This window comes from Embiotoca jacksoni, unplaced genomic scaffold (genome assembly GCF_022577435.1).
Source record: "Embiotoca jacksoni isolate LCO1_2020_lvr unplaced genomic scaffold, fEmbJac1.0.p SCAF_4, whole genome shotgun sequence".
Classification (NCBI taxonomy): domain Eukaryota; kingdom Metazoa; phylum Chordata; class Actinopteri; family Embiotocidae; genus Embiotoca; species Embiotoca jacksoni.
In genome coordinates this window covers 2,915,001-2,940,445 of record NW_027185392.1, presented here as the reverse complement: position 1 = coordinate 2,940,445, position 25,445 = coordinate 2,915,001, and the positions used below count along the sequence as shown (strand labels likewise).

Sequence of the window (25,445 nt, the reverse complement as noted above, 5' to 3'; positions counted from 1 at the left end):
TCAAACAGACACGTCTTCAAATATACCGCCTTTTTTGAGCCCTCGTATGTAATTAACGATGGAATTATTTCCAGATGGGCCGCCAGAAAAACTAATAAGAACGAGTGACTTTAGCAAATGGCACCATAATGACTTGTAGAAAAAAATTATTGACTTTATATTTCATGAAAGAAGTTTTATGAGTCTATGCAGCCAGAGCCTTTTTGGACACAACCCATAGCAGTCCTCAGTGTTACTGCAGTTTAAGGCACTTCCACATTGGCCTTACTTTTTCAGACCTGGAAACTACTTCCACTTTTATATTAAGTCTATGGCTCACACTTGACGTTGGAAAGCCTCTCTGTGTGCGCGTTTGAGTGTGATCGGATGTCAGGTCCAGTTCTGTATGCACTAAAAAAAGAACATCATTTCCATTTCCAAAGACCAAATGTGTTGCACACTGCTGAAAGACCTCAGACCTCCTCTGAATGTCCTCAGTGGGTCTGGGGTTGATTCACACCTGCACTTAAGAGCTATCAGCTTGTGATCGGATCACCTGACACTCATGTTAATGCCGGGTGTGAACAGGGCCTATGACCAAATACATTTCCTAAGTTTATACACCGCGGCAAATAATATAACAAATCTACTAAATTTTGAAAGATAATGCTAATTGCTATTACAAAAAAAATATATATATATTTTCTCTTTCTCCCTTTCCTTCCTCCTTTGCCCCGCCTCCACCCCTCTGGTGCAGCGATGTCCCGGGCCGCCATGCCGTTCGGGCTGCTGCGTCGGGAGCTGGCATGCGAGGGTTACCCCATAGAGCTGCGCTGCCCAGGAAGTGACGTGGTCATGGTGGAGACCGCCAATTATGGACGCACCGACGACAAGATCTGTGACGCAGACCCCTTCCAGATGGAGAACACACAGTGTTACCTCCCTGACGCTCTAAAGATTATGTCCCAGAGGTGTGTACAGCATGTCTGAGGTCGCACTGTTTAGTACTGTGTCTAAATTATTTATCAAAGCGGCAAATTATAATGTCGTACTTGAGCTACTTGAATGTGTGCAAGTGTTTTGAAAACAAATCAATAAGAGCATCTGCTGTTGATGTAGATACTGTGTGTGTGTGTGTGTGTGTGCGTGTGTGTGTGTGTGTGTGTGTGTGTGTGTGTGTGTGTGTGTTGAGTGTGTCCTGCCGCACAACATACATGTTGATTAGGAAGAAACGTAAAACAAAGCCAATGCTAGTGTTGTGTGTATGTGCAAGTGCAGCAACCTCTCCAGCTGAGCCTGAGTGCCTGGCTGCACCATTAGCTGTTTACTCAGCAGTGTTTTCCTAGAAGAACTGATCAATATTCAGCAAGAGGGAGAGTCCACAAATGGACTGTCCTCTGCTTCCCCTTTCCTGTCTGTTAATCACTCTCCTTCCTTTCTTCGTTTTCTCACTCCATCATCCCTTTGACTGCTCCATCCATCCATCCATCCATCCATCCATCCATCCATCCATCCATCCATCCATTCATCCATCCATCCATCCTTCCATTCTTCCATCCATCCATCCATCCATCCATCCATCCATCCATCCATCCATCCATCCTTCCATCCATCCTTCCATCCATCCATCCATCCTTCCATCCTTCCATTCTTCCATCCATCCATCCATCCATCCATCCATCCATCCATCCATCCATCCATCCATCCATTGATTTGTCAGGTGTAACAACAGGACCCAGTGTGTGGTAGTCGCGGGGGTGGACGTCTTCCCAGACCCGTGTCCTGGAACATACAAGTACTTGGAGATCCAGTATGAGTGTGTCCCTTACAGTGAGTATGCATATATTCAAACACACAAACTGACACACACATATATTGTATGTACACACACATATACACATACATGATTGCACTCAGATTTAACCTGTTTTTGCCAAAAAGTAATTCCTGTTTGAAGGTGTTTTTTTTGTTTTTTTGTTTTTTGTTCTCATAACCTCTGATGTTGACGATGTCCCTGAGAGATTGATAGAAAAGACTTGAGTTGTTTTTTTCTCAGGGAGTGTGTGTTTGTGTTTGAAATTACAAAAAGAAAGTTGGATGGAAGCACAGAGAGAAAAACAGTAGATCATTTCCAAACTCTGTCTGTGTGCGTGTGCGTATGCGGGAGTGCGGGTTTGCACTTGCGCGTGCATGCGTGTGTGTTTTCTTTTCCAGATTCACGCCACAGGAGTTGCTCTCTTTTCTCCACAGGAGCCTGATTGAGGGAAGCAGAGATCGGGGTGTGGGGTGAGGGTGTGTGTGTGGGGGGGGGAAGGGAGGAGAGAGAGAGATGGGGCGGTGTGGAGGGGGGGGTGGACGGAAGAGGAGGATGTTGGGTCTCTTTTGAGCTGCTTCTTCCTTTTTACGTGAACAATATTGTTTGTGGTGAGAATGAGTTCCAAAGTCTTTATCTGTGCAATTCTTTCTTTCTCTTTCTTTCTTTCTTTTCTTTCTTTTCTTTCTTTTCTTTCTTTTCTTTCTTTTCTTTCTTTCATCTCACCTTGCTTTCTCTCCTTCCCTCTCTGCTCTTGCTTGCTTTCTTGCTTCTCTTTACTTCCCTTCTTTCACCCTCTGACTTTTCTTTCTTTCTCTCCCTCTTTTTTTCCTATGCTTGAGTAGAAGTGGACCAAAAAGGTAAAGACAATACATTGTAGCATCTTGATCTCTCCTTACCCCCGACCCTCCCCTCTTTTTCTCTCCTCCTCTTCCTCTCTCCTACCATTTCTCTCTTCCTCCTACCCTAGGACGTTGTTTCGTAGTCATGCTGGATGTTGCCCCCCCCCCCCCCCCTTTCCTTTTTTTTCATTTCCTTCTTGGTTCTTTTTTCTCCATTTTATTCATCTCTTGTCGTATAGAAGCCGTCCTTTTATCCAGTTTTATCCAGGTTCTGCACCTAGTCTCTCTTCTTTTCTCACCTGCTCTCTCTCTCTTCAGTTTCTTCCCCTCTTCCTCCTCTCTTGCTCCTGATCGATCTGTCTCTGTCTCTTATATCTCTTCCCCAGTCTTACTGTACACACAAACACAACCGCTCACACAAACATAAACCAAATCTTCTTTTAATACTCTCTCTTCCCTATTTCCTTTAAACTCACAAGCCACCTTTCTTTCTTTCTTTCTTTCTTTCTTTCTTTCTTTCTTTCTTTCTTTCTTTCTTTCTTTCTTTCTTTCTTTCTTTCTTTCTTTCTTTTCTTTCTTTCTGGCTTCCTTCCTTCCTTCCTTCCTTCCTTCCTTCCTTCCTTCCTTCTTGTCCAATCATCTTCTTCATGCTTATTTTCCCTTTTCTTCCCTTATAGGAAGAGCCCCTTATTTATCTTCATAGGAAAAATAAGACGAAATGTGTGATTAAATATATCCGTCTGGATGTGTGCTTACCAAGCACTGCTTATGTGTGTGTGTGTGTGTGTGTGTGTGTGTGTGTGTGTGTGTGTGTGTGTGTGTGTGTGTGTGTGTGTGTGTGCGTGCGTGCATGCTTATTTGCATGCTAGTGTGAGACTGTACAGTATACATATGTTGTCCATACAGTTATTGACATGTGGGTGGACCAATCGTTGTGATCGGCGTAAACTAACCTGCCCTCTCATTCAATTCAAGGCAAAATTTAGCCCCGCCTTCTGCGTCCCTGACTCTACCTCACACTCTTTTTCACTCTTTTTGCACTAACCCACACACACACACACACACACACACACACACACACACACACACACACACACACACACACACACATGCACATTCACACACAAAGCACATAAATACACTCCCACACCTTTCATTGCAGTGTCCCTGTTGTATTACTCACCACACCACACACACACTAACAGTGTGTGATGTTCAACACTTTTACGTCTCTTCTGTTGCTTGCCTCTCAAGACCGGCACAGATGTTTTAAATCCCTTTTTCTCTTTTTCTCTTCATTCTTTCTTCTTAATCTCGCTGCATCAACTGCATCTAATTCAATCCATTTTTCATGCATTTATCCATTTTCTCCTCACACTTGCTTCCCACTCTCTGTCCACTCTTTTTCTCACATGCCTTCCTGCTCTTTTGCTCCCTCCCTCTTTCTCTTCCTTCTCACATCCTGCTCACTGCCTTCCCCCTAAATCCCGTCCTCCAGTTTTCGTGTGTCCTGGTTCACTGCTCAGTATCGGGCCAGCCTCCTCGCTCCTGGAGGCAGAGCATCAGTCAGGGGCCTGGTGTAAGGACCCCCTGCAAGCTGGGGACAGGCTGTACGTCATGCCGTGGACGCCGTATAGAACAGAGGTGCTGTATGAGTACGCCTCTTGGGACGACTACCGGCAAAACAGAGTCACCACTACCTATAAGTGAGTGATTTGTTTACTGCATGTATGAGTGAAATAGTTGATTAACTAATCAGTTCATTTGGGGTTTTGCAGTGTCATTACCCTGGTGTCGAAACTTGTGAGTGCTTTTTTGTTGTATTTGAAAATTTCAATAGGTCAATCAGTTCTCCTAAAAAAAAAAATCAATGAAGTAGTCCGTAGTAAAAATAATTGCTGTATGCCAGCCTTGGGGGCTAATTTCACATTCAGTCGAATCAGTTTAAAATGGAAACAGAGCAACATTTTCTTTTCTGCGAGGAATCAAAGCTTTAAAATCCTGCTATTAAAAGTTATATATCTCTAAGCTAACGGTTAAATAAGCAGAGTCGAAGCTGCAATTCTCAAGGTTTGCATTATTTAAAATCCAACTTTTGATTGTAATTGAGGCTTGATTTTATTCTGCTATAGCGGTTAAATGTGTTAACACTCATTTGTTAACTCTCTGCATTGTAATTTGCATAGTTATTGGCAAAGTTCACCAGCACTTTGGCTTCAAATGAATGCACTATACATGTAGCTGCTCAAAAGGTAATTTTCTGCTCGCAGTGATAAAGAAACCGGTCGACTGTTAAAGTACATTATTAAAATGCTTTCAGTGTTACCTACAGTAGCCATAAGTGGCACCGATTAAACCAAAATCCTGATTGGTGCACAGAAGTATATGACATCACCTTATCCAACTCAGCCCCGACCACTTCAAACCAATGAGAAGAGTATAGAAAAAAACATGAATATAGAAATATGTCATGTAAAACTCTGGCATGAAAGAATCGTAAAGTAGGACCCCACTACTAGTAAGAAGAACCAGTGACAAAATACGTTTCAAGGCCTGAAAATCCTCATTAAAAAGTGCAACTTTTGCACACATTACACATATTTTCTATCGTTCTCTGTCCCAGGTTGCCCAGCCGTGTGGACGGTACAGGCTTTGTGGTGTATGACGGCGCCGTATTCTATAACAAGGAGCGAACGCGCAACCTGGTCAAGTATGACCTGCGAACACGCATCAAGAGCGGTGAGGCGGTGGTGGTCAATGCCAATTACCACGACACCTCGCCTTACCGCTGGGGAGGGAAGTCGGACATCGATCTGGCAGTAGACGAGAACGGCCTTTGGGTTATCTACTCCACCGAGGCCAATAATGGACGCATCGTGGTCAGCCAGGTAGGAGGAATCAAAACAGATTAATGATTGGCGTTTGGAAGGGAAAGAGGGTTTTGTAAAATTGGTCTCAACTTCTCCTGTCCCCCCTGTCTGTCAGGTGAACCCATACACTCTGCGCTTTGAGGGTACATGGGCCACCGGCTTCGACAAACGCGGGGCGAGCAACGCCTTCATGGCCTGCGGCGTGCTCTACGCCGTGCGCTCCGTCTTCCAGGATGATGAGGGGCAGGCAGACGCCCGAGCCGGCAGCAACATGGTGGTTTACGCCTACGACACCAGCCGTGGACAGGAGCTACCTGTCCAGATACCGTTCCCCAACCCCTACCAGTACATCTCCTCCATAGACTACAACCCCAGAGACAACCAGCTGTATGTGTGGAACAACTACTACGTGCTGAGATACCCTCTACAGTTCACGCCGCCGCCACCCACTAAAGGTCCGTACAATGTGAGCAGTTGTGTAATTGGACATGTGTCTAAGATGAAGGGAATTATCAGTGCTTTTGTCCCTGCAGGTCCTATGTCCTCGCTGATGACGACCGTCCGCTCCTACACAGCGACTGTCGCACTGGCCCCGGTGCGGCCGTCAGCCTCACACCCGATCGGCGTCATCAACAGAGGACCTTTTGACCAGCGGCCGATCACAGCCATGGTTCCTTTGACCCCGCGCCCTCCTCTGCGTGTCCCTTTGGCCCCTGGAGGGCCCGGTCAGGTGGGCGGATGTGAGGGCCGGGTGGCTCGAGGGGTGCAGTGGCCCCCCACCCTGAAGGGGGAGACAGTGGAGAGGCCTTGCCCTAAAGGATCTCTGGGTAGGCGTAGCATCTGTGTGTGTGTGTGTGTGTGTGTGTGTGTGTGTGTGTGTGTGTGTGTGTGTGCGTGTGCGTGTGTGTGTGCGTGTGTGTGTGAGCAGATGTGAGCATGCCAGTCTGTGTGCGGTGTTTGAGCGTGTATCTCGTTTCCCTTTGAAATGTAGTCGGATGTCCTCTCTTTGAACTTCAGATGAGGCAGAAAAGGAAAGCGAGAGGTTACAGTGTGTAGAGAAACGGGGTTCGGCGACTCTTCCTCTCGGCCCAGCCTCCCTCTGTGGGGAAGCTGTTATGCAGATTTTGTAGATAAACCTGTGGTGCATTTTGCCTCTTCCTAATCATGTTGAATGGTTTGGACATGGGTTTAGCACAGCGGTGATGATGACAGTGAGAATAGTCTTATCTTAAATCATGTCTATAACTGAAAACAGGTGAGGCGGTTGTCTCACGCTTACACCTAATTTGCAGAACAATCCAATTAATTGTCTTGGAAACAAAATAGAATTTTAATGAATGTTAAATGTATGCAACAATCAAGCAGATCAGTCAAAGTGTTACATTTATCTCAGAATAATCTGCAGACGGCTGTTATATAAAGCGCTTGAGCCTGTTTTAGCTCTTAATTTTGTTTTTATGGTAATTAATGCAGGCTTCAGTCTCATCAGCCTCATTTCCTACAACAGCGAAAAAGCATTGATGAAACCAACTGCACGCTACCTGCTCAGCCAGCAGAGTATCACGCCAAAGTAGTCATCAGCCCTCTTAATGGTACTGTCAGTCTGACATTTTGCCCCCTTTTAGTGGTAAAACTACCACGAGGACCGGGGAGGTCATGTGATGGAGGTCATTTGATGAAAGTGCTGATATCTAAGTATGGAGGCAGGTTGAGGGTGGTTGGCTGTCACATAGGAGACCAGGGTTGGAGTCTGTGAGGACACAACATGGAATTCTTTTATAGAAATCTTTTCTCACCCTAGTGAGAAACTAACTAAGTAGTTTTGGAGTCTAACCAAGTAGTTTTTGTGAATAACCCGTGGCGAGGCAAAACATGACACTGACATGGATGCTGTAGTGGGCTGACAGGTGTCTTACATGCTTTGGCATGATAATTACTTGGCACCAAATAAAATATGTTCAAAAACTATAATCAAATATAGAATTAGAATCAGTTACGGTGCGTTTTTGGGTTTAACGTAAGCGTAGAAGACGCAGGAGAAAATAAGTACAAAGAGAAACAAAAGTGACAAACCACCTTAAGTCCTATAAAACACGAGCTGTCCTTTCCCTTTCTGACTTTCTGCGTCACCCTTTCTGTCGCTGCAGGTATCGCCTCCTATCAATGCGCGTCATCTCCAGTGGGATGGAACTCCAGAGGGCCTGACCTTTCTAACTGCACCTCTCCCTGGGTCAGCCAAATTGCACAGAAGGTTTGTCTCTCTCTCTCACACACACACACACACACACACACACACAATTACAAATACGCACACGCACACACACGCTGGGCAAAGCCAGTCAGCAAGCTTCTCTCTCTTAAATGTCAAAATATTTGACATTATAAACACCCCCACCTCACTCCAGATTAAGAGCGGAGAGAATGCGGCCAACATCGCCGGGGAGCTGGTCAACCTGACCCGGGGGCGGATCTATGCCGGTGACGTCAGCATGTCCGTCAAGCTAATTGAACAGCTGCTGGACATACTGGACTCTCAGCTCCAGGCTTTGAGACCAGCCAATAAAGAATCGGCAGCACGCAATTACAACAAGGTAAATTTGTTCTGGTTGCCCGTTTGGATGAAATGTGTTTGACCTTTCCTGGACATGAAAGCAGAAATGTCAATGATGACGATTGTAACGGGACATGTTTAATGTTTTTCTTCTTTTCAGCTGCAGAAGAGAGAACGGACATGCAAAGCTTATGTTCAGGTAAGACGGACAGACGGACGGACGGACAGATGGACAGGCAGACGCATAGAAGTCTGAATAAAACTGTCTGTTTCTCTTTCTGTTTGTCAGGCGGTTGTTCAGACAGTTGATAACCTGCTGGGTCCTGAAGCTCTGGTATCTTGGGCTGATATGAGCGGCGTTGACCAGTCACGCTCTGCATCACTGCTACTCGATGCAGTAGAGAAAGGAGCGTTTCTATTGGCTAACAATCTCTACGAGGGTCGTTTCAGTGACAGGGCACCAAATATTGGTACGTGGTCCTCGTCTCTCTTAGCAGTTTTGCTCTACACTTTTGTGCAAATTGCCAACTCATCCAGACTTGTGCGCACTTCTGCTTCCTGTTAACGGACAGATCTGGAGGTGTATGTGCTAAACACGGAGGCGGACATACAGGATTTGACATTCCCTCACTCCTACGACAGCGACAGCATCCTACAGATATCAGCACTGGCCCTGCAGCAGTATAGCAACAATGGTCTGTGCTACGCAACAAAAGCAACTTTTTGTACAAGTAAATCTCTCTACAACATATAGTGGATAGGAGCGGTGGTTTCTGCAAGTAATACTAGTATTTTTCACATATTAAAATTCCAAAAAGTACAGAATATGATTTACTGTAAATGTCTAAATGTGCCCTTTCCCAACTACAATATGTCATCTGTTTTCCTCGACAGGCCAAGTGAAGCTGGTCCTTTCACTCTATAAGAACTTGGGCTCCTTCCTGACCACCCAGAACTCGACCCTGCGGCTGGGCCTGGGGCTCGGCCAGGGCTCAGAAGTCCGGCGAAGGAGCCTGGTGGTCAACTCGCATGTTATCTCTGCCTCCGTGCACAGAGGATCCAACAGAGTGTACCTCACCGAGCCAGTGATCTTCACTCTCAGACACCTGCAGGTCTGTTATTAAAATTGTGTAGCTCAAAATTAATAACCAGGATAAATAAATTCCTAACATCATGCACATTTCTGGTCTGGAGTAAGTGTAAAAAAAAAGAGTGCCAGTACTCCCCTTATTCCCATGTTCGTGTGTGTTTTGTTGGGTTTCAGCAAATGATTGAGGGTCTCATATTTTACACTTTTATTGTGTTTCGTTTGCAATCTTGATATTTATAAGAGCATATTTTTGTGGTTTTAAGTACCTCAATCATCCCAATATAGCTTTACATCTCCTCTAGTGTTCCTTACTCAGGAGCTCAACAGAGAACAGCTTTTACTTTGCAATTATGGCTTTTAATTTGAAATGGCTACAGGAAGTCGCAGCACTTGGCTAACCGATGGTAACGTAAGGCTGTTTTTGTTTTTCAAACATAATTGGTAGCTCACAAGAAACAGTAGCCTGGCTCCACCAGACTACAGCTCACAGCTTCAGTTTACTTCACTATGATTATAGTCTGGAAATGCTTTTTGCATTAACGTTTGCTCAGCCACTTTGAAGGGCAGACCAATCAGCAACAAGTGTCAGTAGGCTAATGAAACGATGTTGAAGCTAAGTGTTATTTTCTAAATGTAGTTGCAGTGGTGATAAAGTTTGGGCAAATACGGTGGTCACTGCTGATTGTTTAAAGGCTGCTCGAACAGTTTCCATGAACCTGAGATCTGCGCGTATTGGGATTCAACAACTGGATGATGGCCAGACTTATATATTCACATAGTGAATTTAGGTCTGGAAACACCAGACTAAAGAAACAGTAGGCAATTAATAAATAAAGTTATTTATATTGAATAAGATATTAGCATATTTACAGTATATTCTGGGTTTAAACTGAATTGTATTCGCAGGTGTTTTTGCTGATGTTAACGTTGCATCATCTGGCTCTTTGTGGTTAGCAGTAGCGCTAGCGTTAGCGTGCAGCCCGCGTTTAGTTCTGATTGGGTTGGATTTGACTTTCAAAGCTCCGTTGTGTCATCGTCTGACTATTCGTGTTGTCATGTTGACATTTAAGGTCAAAGTAATGTTACTTAGACTAGCTGCCGACAGAGAAAACCAGCTAGCTGAGAACGGAGCAAGGTGAGCTTCTCGTAGTGCCCTCTGGGTAATGTAGTCGTACCAGATTACCTGATATGGAGAGGACAGAAAAGTGTGAGAGTGACCGTGCACAAAAAAAGTCACGTTTCCCAAAGAGTAAAATGTGGAAGTGCCAGTACTGGTGCCTACCGACACTTTGAGCACTGGAAATATCTTTTGGAGACACTAACATGTCTTTTGTTGTGGGTTTTTTTGTTCTCGTCCACAGCTGGAGAACCATTTTGGTCCCAACTGTTCTTTCTGGAACGCGTCAGGGGTTTCTGGAAGTGGCAGGTGGTCCACGCAGGGCTGCCGTCTGTTACACACAAACAACACACACACTACTTGCGCCTGCAATCATCTGTCCAGCTATGCCGTCCTCATGACGTACCAACAACCGGCTGTAAGTAAGACACACCACATATCAATACATAACATTTAATGGCAGACAGAGATACAGTTTTCCGTTCATTGTCAAATATTCAACCAATATTGACACAGCAAACAGCCATGCACAAATATTTTCTGTACAAACAATTACTGCTTTAGTTTTAAATGGTCAGCTGTCAAACTAACCCATCCATTTGCGATGGCACAGCTGGACTTCACCTCTGCTGTCCTCTTCAAGATGTTTAAAAAGCGAGCACAGAGCGGGTGATGATTGTAGGTTGTTGGAGCTGCAAGAAGGAGAGTGATGAATGCAGCAGAATATTTTGTTCTGCTATGAAATTAAATTAAGTGTTCTCTGTACGATGTTGTCTTTGTTGGGTGTGATTTTAATGAATTTAAACACACACACACAAACACACAGCTCTCTACACCACGCAATACGTCCATATATGATCGCAAACCCGCCGTAACACAGACTTCAGCATTCATACATTTAACTCTTTATGATCACATAAATAAACCTCTTACCGTTTCTTTCCTGACTGCTTTTTCTTTGTCAGTTTGGGGTCGGTGTGGAAGAGCTGCTGGTCTATGTGGTTTCCTGGGTCGGCATCTCTGTGGCTCTGGTGTGTTTGGCTACCTGCCTTACCACACTGTGCTGCCAGGGGGCACCATGGCACACGGACCACAGCACCATTCACTGCAACCTGTGGGCCAACCTGCTCCTCACTGAGCTTCTCTTCCTCGTCGGTGCCAACAAGACTCAATATACTGTTAGTATTTTGACATTGATTTTGAATGCTGCAGTACTTTGAAGCATTTAACAGCATGTATGCATAATTTAAAGTGCTGTGTGTTGATCTTGACATGAGGGTCATTTTTTTGGATGCTCTGGTCACTGATTTTTCCGTTCACATTTGCAGGTTGTGTGCTCCATCACTGCGGGTCTGCTGCACTTCTCGCTGCTCTCTGTGTTTTGCTGGTTGTGTCTGGAGGGGGTGGAGCTGTATCTGCTGCAGCGGGAGGTGTTCGAGGGACGTAATTCCCGGAGGAAATATTTCTACCTGTGTGGATATTCTGTTCCTGGGCTGGTGGTGGCCGTGTCCGCAGCCATTGACTTCAGAGGATATGGCTCCAAAACCGCGTAAGCTGACTAATGTCTGTGCTTGTGTGTGTGTGTGCGTGTGTGTGTGTGTGTACATGCACATTTTTGGATGGGGACAGTTACTTCCTAAATCTCTGTATTCTTCTGTCAGCTTTAAGAGTTTATTTTGAAGGATCATATTTTCCTGTGATTTGTTTTTATATCTTCTGTTTGGGTGTGTGTGTGTGTGTGTGTGTGTGTGTGTGTGTGTGTGTGTGTGTAGATGCTGGCTACGCACAGACAATTACTTCATCTGGAGTTTCCTTGGACCTGTCGCTGTTGTCATTACGGTGAGGCTTCATGCTGTCATGTTCATAACTTCATGTTCAGTCACTATCAATGAATATTTTTTCCACTGTGTTTGATATTTGTCCTTTTTGGCCTCAGCTGAACCTGGTTGTCTTGGTGATGACCTTGCATAAGATGCACAGCACTGCTGCTTTAAAGCCAGACTCCAATCGCCATGATAACCTGAGGTTAGTAATCATGTCTCATGCTGTTCTGTTGTGGATGATTATGTTTCATTAGAATGTAAAAGTGAATTTATGAAGTGGGAAAGTGGCTGGATTTATATAACCAAACTTGTGCTTTAGTAAACATCCTCCGGATGCATCTTCATTTAAAATATTATTTTGTATTTTTATATCTTTCAAGATTTTTCTTTTAAATGCCTGACCCTCGATCAAAATTTTATCAGAGGAAGAAATAATAATAAAAAAAACAAAAAAAACTATAAATATGAGTCAGGGAATTAATTTCTAGAGCTGGACGCAGTCTGTTATGTCAGAACAACCTTGTCTATGTCGAGATTTATAGCAGCAGCATTTCTGAACAGTGTCAAGTCAAGCAATCAGGCTTTTTAAAACCAGAATAAAAGCCACTGCAGCATTCATGACAGCAGCATGACCCTGTGTAGTCTCTGCATCGTTTTAAGTGAATATAGGTCAAACCTTAGCATTGCTGTAAGATTGCAAAATAAAATGAGAAAAACAAGGCTTCCACCCATCAAAGGACAAAAAGTCAGCCTTGATGTGTCTTTCTAACAATTAGCCTGCATTAAGTTCATGCACCCACATCTGTCACAATGCTCTTTCTTTCATTCTGTTTTTTAGCTGCTATTTTAAACTCTAGAGCTTGTTGATAGGGAGTTTCAGACAGATTTGAGTGTTCAAACTTTGACATATTTAGATACACCCTTGCTCCCTTTTTGTTCATGTCTTAGCTGCCTTGTAAAATAGAAGCATAGTTGAGTACTGTCTATTTTAAGCTCAAGGGAGGAGAACAGTATAATTAAAAGAACACCCTGATGGATGAAGGGAAGTGATCTCTTTTAGAACTTGCTTGTCAGAAAAATGAAATGACATTTATCCGGTGTCTGCAGGGCGTGGGCCGTGGGCTCCCTGACGCTGCTCTTCCTGCAGAGTGTTACCTGGTCTTCGGGCCTGATGTTCTTCTCAGCTCCGTCTCTCCTCCTCGCTTACCTGTTCTCCTCCCTCAACACGGCCCAGGGCCTCCTTATCACCATACTGCACTGCACCCTCGCCAGAAAGGTCGGCCTCAATGTTCTGGAGTCAGTATATACTGTAACTGCCCGTGTCTGCCTGTCACATGATCATTCGTGACTAAACCCATCATGTACATGATTTATGTTTCGCCTAGGGTCAGAAGGACTACGGACGATGCCTGCGTCTCTCGCAGTGCTGTGCAACGTCCTCGTCCAGCTCTCCAGACTCGGTGAAGGGTGCTGCCCTTCGATCCAACAGCCGCTACACCAGCAGCCAGAGCCGCAGAGCTACTGCTAACAGACAGGTACGGTACACTACACTCTACCTGTCTATGGCTTTCTCTCTCTGTGAAGCAGACTAGTGGCGTGCATTTTAAGCAAAAACACTATTCGATATTGACTGGGAACCGTTGGCCCTCGCCTTTGATGAAGCCATCGAGAAGCATGACAGCCATCGATCTCTGTGATGAGCACGTAACATCAAACTTAGTTTGCCTGGTGTCAAAGCTAGAAGCGGTCAAATACACTTGCAGTATGTAGAGCAACTTTAATATTAGACCTACACCTTTCGGCTTGTGCCTCCCATCAGGGTCAACCAGAGAAGGTCACAAGCCGAAAGCCATTGGTCTAATGTTAAACTTCTTCCTCACGCTGCAAGCGTTGCTTGAGTTTTGACCCTTTGTAGATTATTTTTCTGTCTCTGAGGACGTTGGCAGGAGGTCTGGTTGGACCAGAAACTTCTATCTTGGAGACAAAGCTCACCATTGATTGTTGAACTGTGGACGGACCGTCTGCTGGGTGCTTTGCTCTGAAATGACTGTGCATAGCTGTGGGAGACTTATGACATGCTGGCTTTAGCTGGCAGAGTTTGCACAGCACCTCGTTTTTGTACATTTTTTGATGAACTTTTTGACGGTTGTCGTCTTCTTTGCATGTTTCTGCTGTTTTTACCGTAGCGTCTAATCTCACAGCCACAAACATTTTACCGGAGTGTGATAGTAACGCGTTCGTCCCCTCCTTCTTCTGTTGTTGAATTACAGTTGACAAACAGCTTTCAGGGGCACTAGCGCCACCTTCTGGTGATAGTCAGGCATTACTACCTGGAACCCGTAAAAACCATGGCAATAGGACAAGACAATAGTGGTATAAGCTATTTGATTTTTTTTTTTTATCCTTTTTTTTCCAGAGTCGTATCAGACGGATGTGGAATGACACTGTGCGCAGACAGACTGAATCGTCTTTCATCGCTGCAGATGTGAACAACACTCCGACTCTTAACCGAGGTGAATGTCACCTTTTAAAATCTCAGCTTCGTCCCCTCTGTGGGTGAAGAACGTGATATTCATTTTCTCCCTCTCTTTCCATTGTCAGCTGCTCTGGGGAACCATTTCCTAACTAACCAAGTCTTGCAGACTCATGCTGGAGCTTCTCCTTATGACACAATGCTGGCACAGGGATACAATCAGCCCTTCACCTCCACAGGTACTTCTCATTGCAGTAGTCACGGCTCTGTATTTTCTTAATTATTCTTCTCTACATGTGCACTCTTCTGCTGTTACTTTTAGTTGTGTTCTCTTTTATGTGGACGCACAAAAGTCGGAGGCTACGTTTAATACCTCATGTCTATTTAAAAGCACCGTTCCACGCAGTAACCATCTGTAACTTTAAAGATTTTGTTTCGAGTAATCTTAAACACGTTTTTTTTGCTAGGAGCCTAAGACTTTTGCGTTGTACACTTTGTCATTTTCAGTTTCTGTATAGTATAAATGAAAAATGTAAATGTTCATTGTGAGTATGAGTGCTGTGAGTTTGTTTTATTGTAATCAGCCCGTTGTCATCCCAGGGTGCCAAACACTGCCGTTTGACATCTTATACGTACACAATAGGTGCCTTAGGTTTAGGCACCAAATAACATGTGTTTAGGTTTAGGTAAAGATCATGGTTTGGGTGAAATGTGACATGGCTATAGTTTGGTTAGGGTAAAGCCATACGCTGTAAAAAAAAAAAAAAAAAAAAAAAAAAAGAGGACGTAGCCTCCGGGTCTGTTAAATGAGGCCAATGCAGAAGTGAGTTGAAGTGCAATACCACCGGTTTTGACTCCAAAAAGGCTCCAATGACTCCCATTCATCTTCTCTTATGAAATGCAAAGTCAATTGATCTTTTTCACTAGTCATTAGGCTGTCTTTCTCTAAATTCACTTCTCCTGATTAGTCTTGTGGTGCTTCATTAATTATAGGTAGCACTTTAGTAGCGCTTAAAATGGCACTTGCTTATAGCACTTTGTAGTTTGGCTTTCTTGAAGAAAATTGTACTTTCTTGATTCTTGTTGTTCTGGGTCTGTTCCCTCATGGTTGAAATGCACTTATTGTAAGTCGCTTTGGATAAAAGCATCAGCTAAATGAAATGTAATGTAATGTAATGAATTAGATATTACGTCTCAAAAAGCAGCCTTTTTTAGGGGCGTGTCTGTATGATTGACAGGCCTGTGGTGCAGTCATGTTTACACTATCGGTGGGTGGCACGTAGTGTCCTCAGGTTGCCAATCAGATCGAGTCAGCTCCTTCCTCCCCAGCTCGTCCAAATATGGTCACTTCTGGCTCCAAAATAGCAAAATGGCAACGGTAAAAACCCAAAACTCAAAGCTTCAGAACGTCAGTTCACAAACTGATGGCTGGCGTCACTGTTGGTCGCCGCTTGGGTTAGGCACCAGAACTACTTGTTTAGGGTGAGAAAAAGATCACGGTTTGGTTTAAATGACATAATTTTACGTATTTAAAGTCATGTAAAGTATTTTACAAAAATGACTTAAAACAAATCCAAATAGATTTTTGCTTTTTCACAGACTGGAACACTTGTCTCCCGGGCTTTATTGGATTTTGTCACTCTTTGTACTCTTTGTACTCTTGTCACATGACCTTCTGTCCTCCTTCTCACGGAGGTGATGCCAAAAGGCACCTTGTGTGTGTCTCTTTGATGCCAACAGCTGTAACAGTATTTATTTTCAAATATTTTTTAAAGAGAAGCATGTGAAATAAGATTTTCTGTCAGGTGGGCGTCATGCCTCTTTTCCACAAATTAAAATGGCAGTATTTGACATCCTGGGAAAGACACTGGGCTGTTTATTTTGCTTTTTGTTTTGCAATTTTTAAATTGTTTGTCTTTTGGATGTTTTTTGACTCTTTCCTTTTCTGTCTTTCTGTCTTAACGTGGACCAGTAGGAACCTTCAGAAACAAACAGAGTATGAGCTCTTCCCTCTTGTGCTCACTTGAATCATTGAGCGCCACTTCCTCGTGCACTGTGGTTCAATTCATAGAATATCTGTGCAATATTTGCACTCTGCACAGATCATGAAGGCATAACGAACATCTCTCCATGTGGCTACATAATCAAACATTTCATCAGAGAATATTGTTAATACCCAAATCTCCTTGGTCAAGCCACACCCTCAGAAGGCACATGAACACCAAACTCTGCTCATTCATTAATTTGTTCATTCATATTTATCTATAAAAGCATCTCTTTTTAATGATTTCCCTGTCTTTCTGTAATTGGCCTCTTCCTGTTTCTCCAAACAGAGGGTGGTGTGTCTCAGAGCCAGGAGTCTTGTGGGTTGGACAGTGTGTGCCTCAACGGAGGCTACACCCCCAACACCTTCACCCTGCACGGTCTGGGAACAACACCCGGGTCCCGAGCTGGAGTGGTGGGCAGCACTGACCTTCTGAGGGATGGCGGAGTTGGGATGGGAGGGGACGACATCTCCCCGGCCCTCCTCACGCCGCACGGGGGCACGGATCTGAGCAGCGGTGCGGGGATGCGTCGCAATCTGTCTGACGCCGCAGCGCTGGAGAAGATGATCATCTCAGAGCTGGTGCAGAGCAACTTGCGGCCCTCGGTCCCCATGCCCGTCCCGCCCGAGCGCTACGGGAGTTTGGCGAGGCCGCACCACCTCGACAGGGCAGCTCTCACCCACACGGCCACTTTAACTCGACACCCACAGCCACCCCAAGAGGGCTGGGCTGCCACCATGCAGCCCAACACACGCTCCAACGCACAAGAGGGCTGGGCGCATACAAGGCACCTCACACCGGACTCTGAGACACATTCCACAACACGTGGACAAGATCACGCCACAACGCCACGCTTACAAGACGGCTGGTCACACACACGCGTTTCTGGAGATTTGGAGTCCCGTGACCTGCTCAAAGACGGGGACCGGTCGCAGCTGCAAGGCACTCTGGGCCGCCGCGGGCTCCAGGACAGGCAGCAAGCGCGTCCGCCTGATGTTCAAGCTCGGCCCTACTCCACCCTCAGCCGCACCCCTGGAACTCTGTCCCGCCACCGCAGCACAGCGGAGTCGAGCGGGGGGACGGACAGAGACCGAGAGAGAGAAAGGGAGAGAGACCGGGAGCGTTACCGGGACAGGCCCCTCCCGCCTCCTCCTCCCCCTCCCCCACAGGAGTCGGAGCCCCTGTACAAGGCTCTGGAAGAGCCGCTGCTGATGAAGCAGAGGGAGGCAAGCATAGAGACGTGGAGGAGCGGCCAGGACAGAGAGAAGGATGAGACGTTTCTACTAAAAAGAGACGGAATGATGGATGAATGGAGGGGAGGCGCTGAGATGGGGAGAGACGAATCCTTCACCTCTCAGACGAGAGATGGGGAGATGGACGACTGGCGAGGCGGCGTGGAGAGAGGGAGGGAGGAGTCTCACATGCTGGAGAAAAGAGATGGAAGGATGGAGGTGTGGCGAGGAGCGGAGACAGAGCAGGAAGAGACTTTTATAACTCAGAAGAAAGATTTCGGGATGGACGGATGGAGAAGTGGGATTGACAGAGAGAAAGATGAATCCTTGTTTTTAAAGGACAGAGATGGTTGGAGAGCAGGGATGGAGCGGGAGAATGAGAAACAGAAAGATAGAGCGCTGGATGTGTGGAGGGGAGGGATGGATATAGACAGGGAGGAATCCTTCCTGTTTGACAGCAAAGATGGAGGCCTAGACGGGAGGAAAAGAGGGAAAGACAGAGGGTCTCTTCGGTTTCATGGCGAACGAGAGGATTCTGACAGCTTCGCTCTGCCTTTGACCCCTGACCTTGACCTCGACCCTGACTCCTCACCTATCTATACCCGAGATTCAAACCCCTCTCCACTCTACCCCGGTGACCGCCGCTCGCCGCCACTCAGCATCTTCCCCCGAAGCTCTCCGCCGACAAATATCTTCGCTCCACGAGATAGTAACTCGCCTCCCAGCAACCTCTACTCCCGCCACTCCCCGCAGGTGTACAGCCGCAGCAGCTCCCCTCCCCGCTTCTACACCCGCACCTCCCCACCGACCCTCTCGTACCCGGACAGCAGCCCTGAAGGTCCAGAGGAAGTCAGCCCCACTGGTCAGTCCCAGCGGTCCGGCCTGGAGCTGCCCTACAGCCTGGGGCGACCCCCGCTGGGCCCGCGGCCCAATCACCTGCAGACCTTCTACCAGCCACCCCCACTGGCATCCAACGGAGAGGCAGGCTACACAGCAGAGCCCATCTCTGAGGGAGACGACGGACAGATGCAGCGGGTGACGAGCCTGTGACTAGGGCGGTGGTGATTGGGGCATAGAAACCAGGGAGGAGGAGGAGGATGGTGATAAAAACAACAAATAATGATGATCAAACTGATGGAAACGACAATGATTATGATGACAAAGTGGCTAATGATGATGGATGATGACGGTAACAATGAAAACAATGACTGTGATTGCTCCTCCTTGCTTCTATCTCCCGATCACCACGAGACTTCCCCCTTTCCATGTTTTGTTACTTTTGTATGACTGTGATCCATTTAAAACTCCTCCTCCTCCTCCTCCTCCTCCTCATCCTCCTCCTCCTCCTCTTCCTCTTCCTCTGCTCTCTCTCCTGAAACCCTGCTGTGTCTTCCCATCTCATCGGTGCTTATCCTTCTCAGCCCGTCGTCTAAGTTTCTATTGCTTCATCGGCTGGGTGTTGCCCCTCCCTGTAGCAAGCAAACAGTGTGTCAAAGAAGCACTTGTGTGTTGCCAAAAAATCCTTTCAAAGAACATGTGCATGACTTTATAGTGGCTTTACATGGCTACATACTGTAGGAGGAAGTGCTGAAGTGTGCGTGACCGTACATGCGAGTGTGTGTGCGTAGCTTGATGAGCATGTGTGCGTGTAAGGGTGTGTATCTGTGTGTGAGAGAGCGAGTGCGTGTGTGTGCGTGTGTGTGTGTATATACATCATTCTTGTATAATTAATGTATCACAGTGAAGCATTTTATCAATACCAACTGGAGGGGCTCTTACACACACATCCCCTCCTACTGATTTTGAACTCTCGACCAATCCTATTTCACATCAAGACCAAAACTTCTGCCCCGCGACCTGCCACTGGCGATGGAACTTGTTGCCATGGACTTTGTCATAGCAACGGACCTCTTGACTGCAGAGCCAGAGATCATATAAAACCTCAGAACTTTTCTGCGACCCCCTCCGCCCCCTGAGATCCTTGTACATATCGACCTCAAGTGTTCTGATTGTCTTGTATTGCTATTGAAGTTCAAGTAAACATGTGAAATAAATGTTCCCGTCTTTCTCTTTGTGTTTGTGTACACAGAGACGGAGGCGTTCAGAAACACTTGATATGTCGAAAGTAGAAAATGAGGTGGAACAGGTACTGATGAGCCGTATAAAGATATAAACAGAATAGGCCAGCAGGCAGTGATGAAGAGAAATACACTTATAGACAGTCGAAGAATGCATTGAGTGCTATTTTCTTGAACTATCTACTTAAACCTGCAGTGTGCAAGGGCACTCCCTTTCTGCCAGGGAGCATAATTACACAAACACCGTTGACATGTGCTTACGGCCGTCGCCTCCGACGCAACTGTTGCGGCTGTCAAAAGGTGGAAAAATTGTAGCGAAATGGTGAAGAAATTACGTAAAAGGCGTCACAACTCCTGCGAAACGATTCATTTCACTGCTAGAATATGATCCATTTGGTCTGACAACATTTGGAAAGTCCAGAAGAGCAGGATTGATTTCATCCCCATTCAAGTTATCTCAGGGCTACACCGGAGGTTCGTTGGCTCTGCTGGCGGAGGCCTCCGGTGCTCTGCCGTAGACTAGTCTGTCGCAGCCGTCGGTGCAGAAACAAAGGTGGAAAAATGGTGGATCAATCAAATAAAAGGTGTCACAGCATCTGTGAAATAACTCGTTTCATCATCAGCATTGGATTCATTGGGTTTGATAACATCTAGAAGGTCTGGGAGCGCCATGCGAGTTAACACAGCGCTAATCCGGAAGACAGCTGGCTCGGTTAGCGGAAGTCTCCGGTGCTCATGCTCTGCCCAAAGAGCAGTTCACATTCATCCTGTCAGCACGTGCATCTCCCCAGACACCAGATTTAAAACACTGTGAAAATATACGGATATTCGTCTTGCCAATGATAAACTTACTCTCGGGTGTTTAGCATGAAATGGATGCACGTTTATGTTAAAGTCACGCACCGTCGCTTTTATAGCTGTGCTAATTTGTGTAACTTTGTCTGAAAAACAGATGTCTGTGTGTAAAGTGACAGGTGTTACTTTTCGTTACAAACCAACAGAGAAGTCTACCCTGCTCTGCAGTTACCCTCATTTCTAAAGCATTTTAGCATCTTTCATCTCATAGTTTTGGCTTTAAAGCCCATAACTTATTTTTGTTCAGGCTCCGTCAATCTTGTTTCAAGACAAAGCCGGTAGCTGTCTTGAATATGTACAACAACAACAACAAAAAATAATAATAATAGTAAAAAAGCTTTAATGAATCCACAACACGCCATCTGCCCAGCACAAAACAACAGGCAGACAAAGTTAGCGACTTGCTGGTGAACATTTAGCAGATTCCCTCAGGAGTTACAGAGTGAATATTGGCCTTATATTCATTTGGTGGCCAGAAACATTCCTCCAAATGTATGATGACATTTCTCTATGTTGACTTGTTGTGTTAAAAGCTTGCTGCGCTGCCCCCAGGAGGCCAAAAAAAAAAAAATCAGTTCTGAAATTCAGGATGCACAGTAGTCAACCTTCAAAAGGTTGTGCGATTTTATTCAAAAAATGTATATGTACACACACACACACACACATATATATATGTAAATTAAAGAAACAATAATACAAATATTTTTAAAAAAAATCACATTTATTTAAAATTATCTGTGTGCTCTTGGACTGGTAAGTTATCGACATGCATATTTAGCATTATATGGAGAAAAGAAAAGCCTGAGAACTAGTAGCATCCATACTCTTACATTAATAATACATACGGTATTTTGTTAAGACATTTCATTCTCTCAACTATATGATATACTGCGCTCAGATGGACGGACACTTGCTATCACATACTGCTACAACACATTAAAAGTTGCTTTATTGCTACTTGTGCTTTCCTTCAACAAAATGAGTTTATATATAAAATAAACCAGCTACTCAATATAGTCCATATCGGTATAAAATATATTACATTCTACGCACCGAATCCTTGCAGAGTGGTAATTAATAAGACTAACATCAAAAAGTGCGTTTACAGTATCATTCGAGTTGTAAAAAAAAGAAAATCTGCTTATATTTACAAATGATATATAGAGTGGTAGTGGTTGCTGTGTTCAGTCTCGTCTCACAGGTTAAGTGTCACATGTGAAGCTAAGATCAGTCACAAGGACAAAAAGTTGAGCGCTCAAGCTGCTTACATAATACATAAAACCAGCTGAGGAGCCGCGATCAGCACCTTCTCTCTTCCTTTCTCTCGTTCGAGCCACAGACAGTGTATGTCACGACATCTATTCTCCCTTTTTCTCTCACAATCTTTCCAAATACTGAGGTATGTGGTTTGATTTCACAGGAAATGGTTTCACATTCTTCAAATCTCTTGTCTATCCAAGCCAGACTTCGGGCACGTTGGTACGCGGTGGGGGTTGGTGGGTGTGAGCTTTAGCAGACAGTGTGGTGGGGCGACAGGCGGCTGTCCAGGGTGTCCGTCGGAGACAGATCTGAAGTGGAGTTTTTAAACATGGGCGAGATGTGGAAGGCCTGGGAAGAAAGACAAACACACACCCAACTTGAGGCTTAAGCAGACTTAAGACATGTGGACACGCAGTGATGCACAGAAACAAGCAGGTAAAGAAATACTGACCACCCAGTAAGCAGTGAGAGCTCCCTGTATGTAGCCTGTTAGCACATCGGACGGGTGGTGCCTGTAGTCCGAGATGCGGGTCAGACCCGTGTACACTGCCAGCAGAACCAGGAAAAACTGCAGCACCGGTCTCAGCAGCCGAGCCCCGCGCCATATCAGCCGGGCCTGCAGGTAAAACTGCAAAACATAAACATTTAGTCTCATTTAGTGAACAGGACAATACATTTGGGTCATCGTTAGTTAAAGAATTTTTAAAGATCAGTGGAGGATTGAGATGCTCAGAGGTTCAGGTTTTGTATCGCGGTGGGGTTCAAATATTCTTGCAGTTTTGTTTTGCTGTGATTTGTAGCGTCTCCAGATAGATAATGGTTGAAATGGGCGGTGATTGGATGCTGGTCTGTTTTTGGGAGAGAGATTTTATTGAGAGAGTTGGTGATGCCAATAATTGACAGTAGGTTCAGTAAATCAACACATCCTCCTTGTTTACTTGTTGCCTTTGTAAATTATGACACATGAAAAAGAAATGCAGAGACTTCCACGCAGGGAAAAAGGTATCACTGATTTCATTAGAGACTTAAAGGGCACAAAAGAGTACCGAACACCTGAAGGCACTTATGTGTCAGTTCTAATTTTAATTTTTCAACCATCTGTATTTGTCTTGTTTCTCTTCAGATTCATGCGAACTAACATTTCACACATACAGTAATCAGGGCACTGATGCAGCTTCCAAGATTAATTATGTTTCTCCTCTTCTAAGGGCCAAAGAGGAGCAAGATATTGTTAGTATTCCTGATCTACTTTTTTAAGTCTGTTACTGATGCCCAAAGCACCGCTAACATTATTTAAAACTACAAGAGCACTCAGAGAGCGCAGACCTTCCAAAAGGCCAACTCCTATGACGTGAAAGTGAAAAATAATTCTTGAATCTGTCCCGTGATTCATATCAACTCCGAAATGTAATGGGCTTGTCTTTGGCTGATGCTGCACCCTTCCACCGTGTTTCATGAGAATTGGATCAGAACCGAAAATATAACCTCCCTGGTGAAGACTAAAAAATGAACTGCTCACACAGCATTAAACACCGGATACTGAAGAGAGACACAGTAAAAGGACACTGCTGGGAGTTTAGTCTTGCTGTCTTCTAACCCTCTGGCTACAGCTTTTGTGTCCCCATGGTTCATTTGCTAATCCAGCTGTGTAAGAATCACATGAATTATCAGATTCCATGAAAACATGTTTGCCGCGTATTTAAACCATGAAAGCAAGTGGTTGTTTTACGTCGGTTTCACTGATATGTAGCCGGAAAACACTCCTCTAAAGTGCTGCTCTTGGTTGTAAATGTCACTATTTTGTTGATGCTGAGGTTAATTTCTGAAAACTGTCAGACCTTCTTGCTACAGTATATTCACAATAACATACTCTCTTTTAGGAATACTATAGAAAATCTGGCACTAGAGTAGGCAGGAAATATAAGCAACAAGCACATTATATTTTCTTAATGCTGAGCATTTTCAGCTGTAAGCAGATCCAAACTTTTTTCGATGCAGCCCTGAAAGTGTGCATATAAATGAGTGCACATATTCAGGCACCTCCATGCACAAACATAGGCTTTCATATACACACATAACTGCAGGAGTTTACACATGTAAACATGCAGACACACACACACACAAACACACACACACACACACACACACTCACACAATAGAGCAGAGCAGTGAGACGGTGATGCGAGGTCACACTCCTCCCACAGCAGAACAAAGCCGTCTCTGTTTGTCCCGTATCTCCCTCCAGTCCCTCTCCTCTTTCACTCTCTCGCTTTTTGATGCTAACTGGACTGAAGATGAGTCCCTGTTTCATTCATTCTCTCTCTTTGCATTTTATAGTGATGGTAATTGGAAATTGGAAAGGGCGTCAATTTTGTTTGAGTGTGTGCGTGCTTGAGAGAGAAAACGTGCGTGAAAGCGAGACCAATAGATAGATAGAGATGGAGATACTCACTGCTAAATAGAGCATTGTGTACATCGCGAAAGAAGCATGGCCAGAGAAGAACGACTTCCTGTAAAATTGGAGAAGTATTTAGAAAAACACATTATAAAAGCAGACTACATAACACAAATTCAAACACACACACACACACACACACACACACACACACACACACACACACACACACACACACCTGGCCTCCTCCTCTAACCGGTGGTCCGGCTGGCGACAGGTCACTGATGCAACGTAGGTTCCAGGTGTGCAGTTGAGCGACGCGTAGGTGACGCCACACACAGACAGGAAGTGCGGTCGCAGCCGTCCCACGCTGAGCTTGGCCATGTTGGTCAGCGATTGGCCGACACAACAGCCAAACAGGAAGCAGCCCAGCTCCTTGTACAGACAGGACACGTAGAGGTTCCTGACGAAGGCCTTGGAGCTGACGCTCCGGAAACGCACCCGGTAACACTCCCCGAGGGCGATCTGGAGGTGGACGCGCAGTCAGATATTACGTTCTCCTCATCCTCTTCGCGAGATGAGTACGTTGGATAAGAATGCGCTGACAGCTATGATGAAGATGATGAGTACTCACTGTGAGGCCGGTGATGACGATGCCACCTGCGATGAGTAATTCGTCCGGTATGGCCTCTCTGTGCAGATAAGGATAGGTGATGCTGGGGTCGCCACACATGAAGCCCCTTCTGTAAGGACTCACTGTCTTCAGCTCACACGCAAAGAAAGGGATGGAAGCTGCAAGGGAGGAAGATGAGGGAGACAAACTGAATTAGACCGAGAAAGATATGCCTTGATATCTCAACAACCACCCGTTACAGATATCCCTCTTAGAGATGAAAAACTGGCGATGCTACTGTGGAGGGAAGAAGAGGGAGCAGAATTTGTTAAAGGAGGGGCGATAAAGAAAATTAGAGAGGAGATTACAACCAAACGACCGTGGTTCATTATCCACACAAAACCAAACC

At 45.3% G+C, this 25,445-nt stretch overlaps 2 protein-coding genes across 11 annotated transcripts in view; one reads left to right on the top strand and one right to left on the bottom strand.

Moving 5' to 3' along the window:
- LOC138209702 (adhesion G protein-coupled receptor L1-like) overlaps positions 1–19,901 on the top strand; it is a 31,186-nt gene extending 11,285 nt beyond the window's left edge. For 4 of the 7 annotated variants that reach the window (XM_069168468.1, XM_069168465.1, XM_069168469.1 and 1 more), the window contains exons 4-26: positions 737–950; positions 1,700–1,809; positions 2,638–2,652; positions 4,133–4,340; positions 5,258–5,522; positions 5,620–6,331; positions 7,652–7,755; positions 7,910–8,095; positions 8,216–8,254; positions 8,345–8,525; positions 8,628–8,750; positions 8,950–9,167; positions 10,507–10,680; positions 11,228–11,440; positions 11,591–11,811; positions 12,035–12,101; positions 12,199–12,287; positions 13,193–13,361; positions 13,471–13,620; positions 14,502–14,598; positions 14,687–14,797; positions 16,531–16,554; positions 16,892–19,901. In XM_069168468.1, coding sequence (XP_069024569.1) covers positions 737–950; positions 1,700–1,809; positions 2,638–2,652; positions 4,133–4,340; positions 5,258–5,522; positions 5,620–6,331; positions 7,652–7,755; positions 7,910–8,095; positions 8,216–8,254; positions 8,345–8,525; positions 8,628–8,750; positions 8,950–9,167; positions 10,507–10,680; positions 11,228–11,440; positions 11,591–11,811; positions 12,035–12,101; positions 12,199–12,287; positions 13,193–13,361; positions 13,471–13,620; positions 14,502–14,598; positions 14,687–14,797; positions 16,531–16,554; positions 16,892–18,885 — 5,684 coding nt within the window. In that variant the 3' untranslated portion in view covers positions 18,886–19,901. The remainder of the gene's footprint in view (positions 1–736; positions 951–1,699; positions 1,810–2,637; positions 2,653–4,132; positions 4,341–5,257; positions 5,523–5,619; positions 6,332–7,651; positions 7,756–7,909; positions 8,096–8,215; positions 8,255–8,344; positions 8,526–8,627; positions 8,751–8,949; positions 9,168–10,506; positions 10,681–11,227; positions 11,441–11,590; positions 11,812–12,034; positions 12,102–12,198; positions 12,288–13,192; positions 13,362–13,470; positions 13,621–14,501; positions 14,599–14,686; positions 14,798–16,530; positions 16,555–16,891) is intronic. The other 3 variants (XM_069168471.1, XM_069168472.1, XM_069168470.1) reach the window with 3 other exon arrangements.
- Positions 19,902–21,360: 1,459 nt separating this feature from the next.
- LOC138209287 (phospholipid phosphatase 3-like) overlaps positions 21,361–25,445 on the bottom strand; it is a 7,491-nt gene continuing 3,406 nt past the window's right edge. For all 4 annotated transcript variants that reach the window (XM_069167756.1, XM_069167754.1, XM_069167755.1 and 1 more), the window contains 5 exons: positions 25,058–25,215; positions 24,662–24,948; positions 24,481–24,538; positions 22,480–22,656; positions 21,361–22,376 (listed from right to left, as the gene is read on the bottom strand). In XM_069167756.1, coding sequence (XP_069023857.1) covers positions 22,278–22,376; positions 22,480–22,656; positions 24,481–24,538; positions 24,662–24,948; positions 25,058–25,215 — 779 coding nt within the window. In that variant the 3' untranslated portion in view covers positions 21,361–22,277. The remainder of the gene's footprint in view (positions 22,377–22,479; positions 22,657–24,480; positions 24,539–24,661; positions 24,949–25,057; positions 25,216–25,445) is intronic.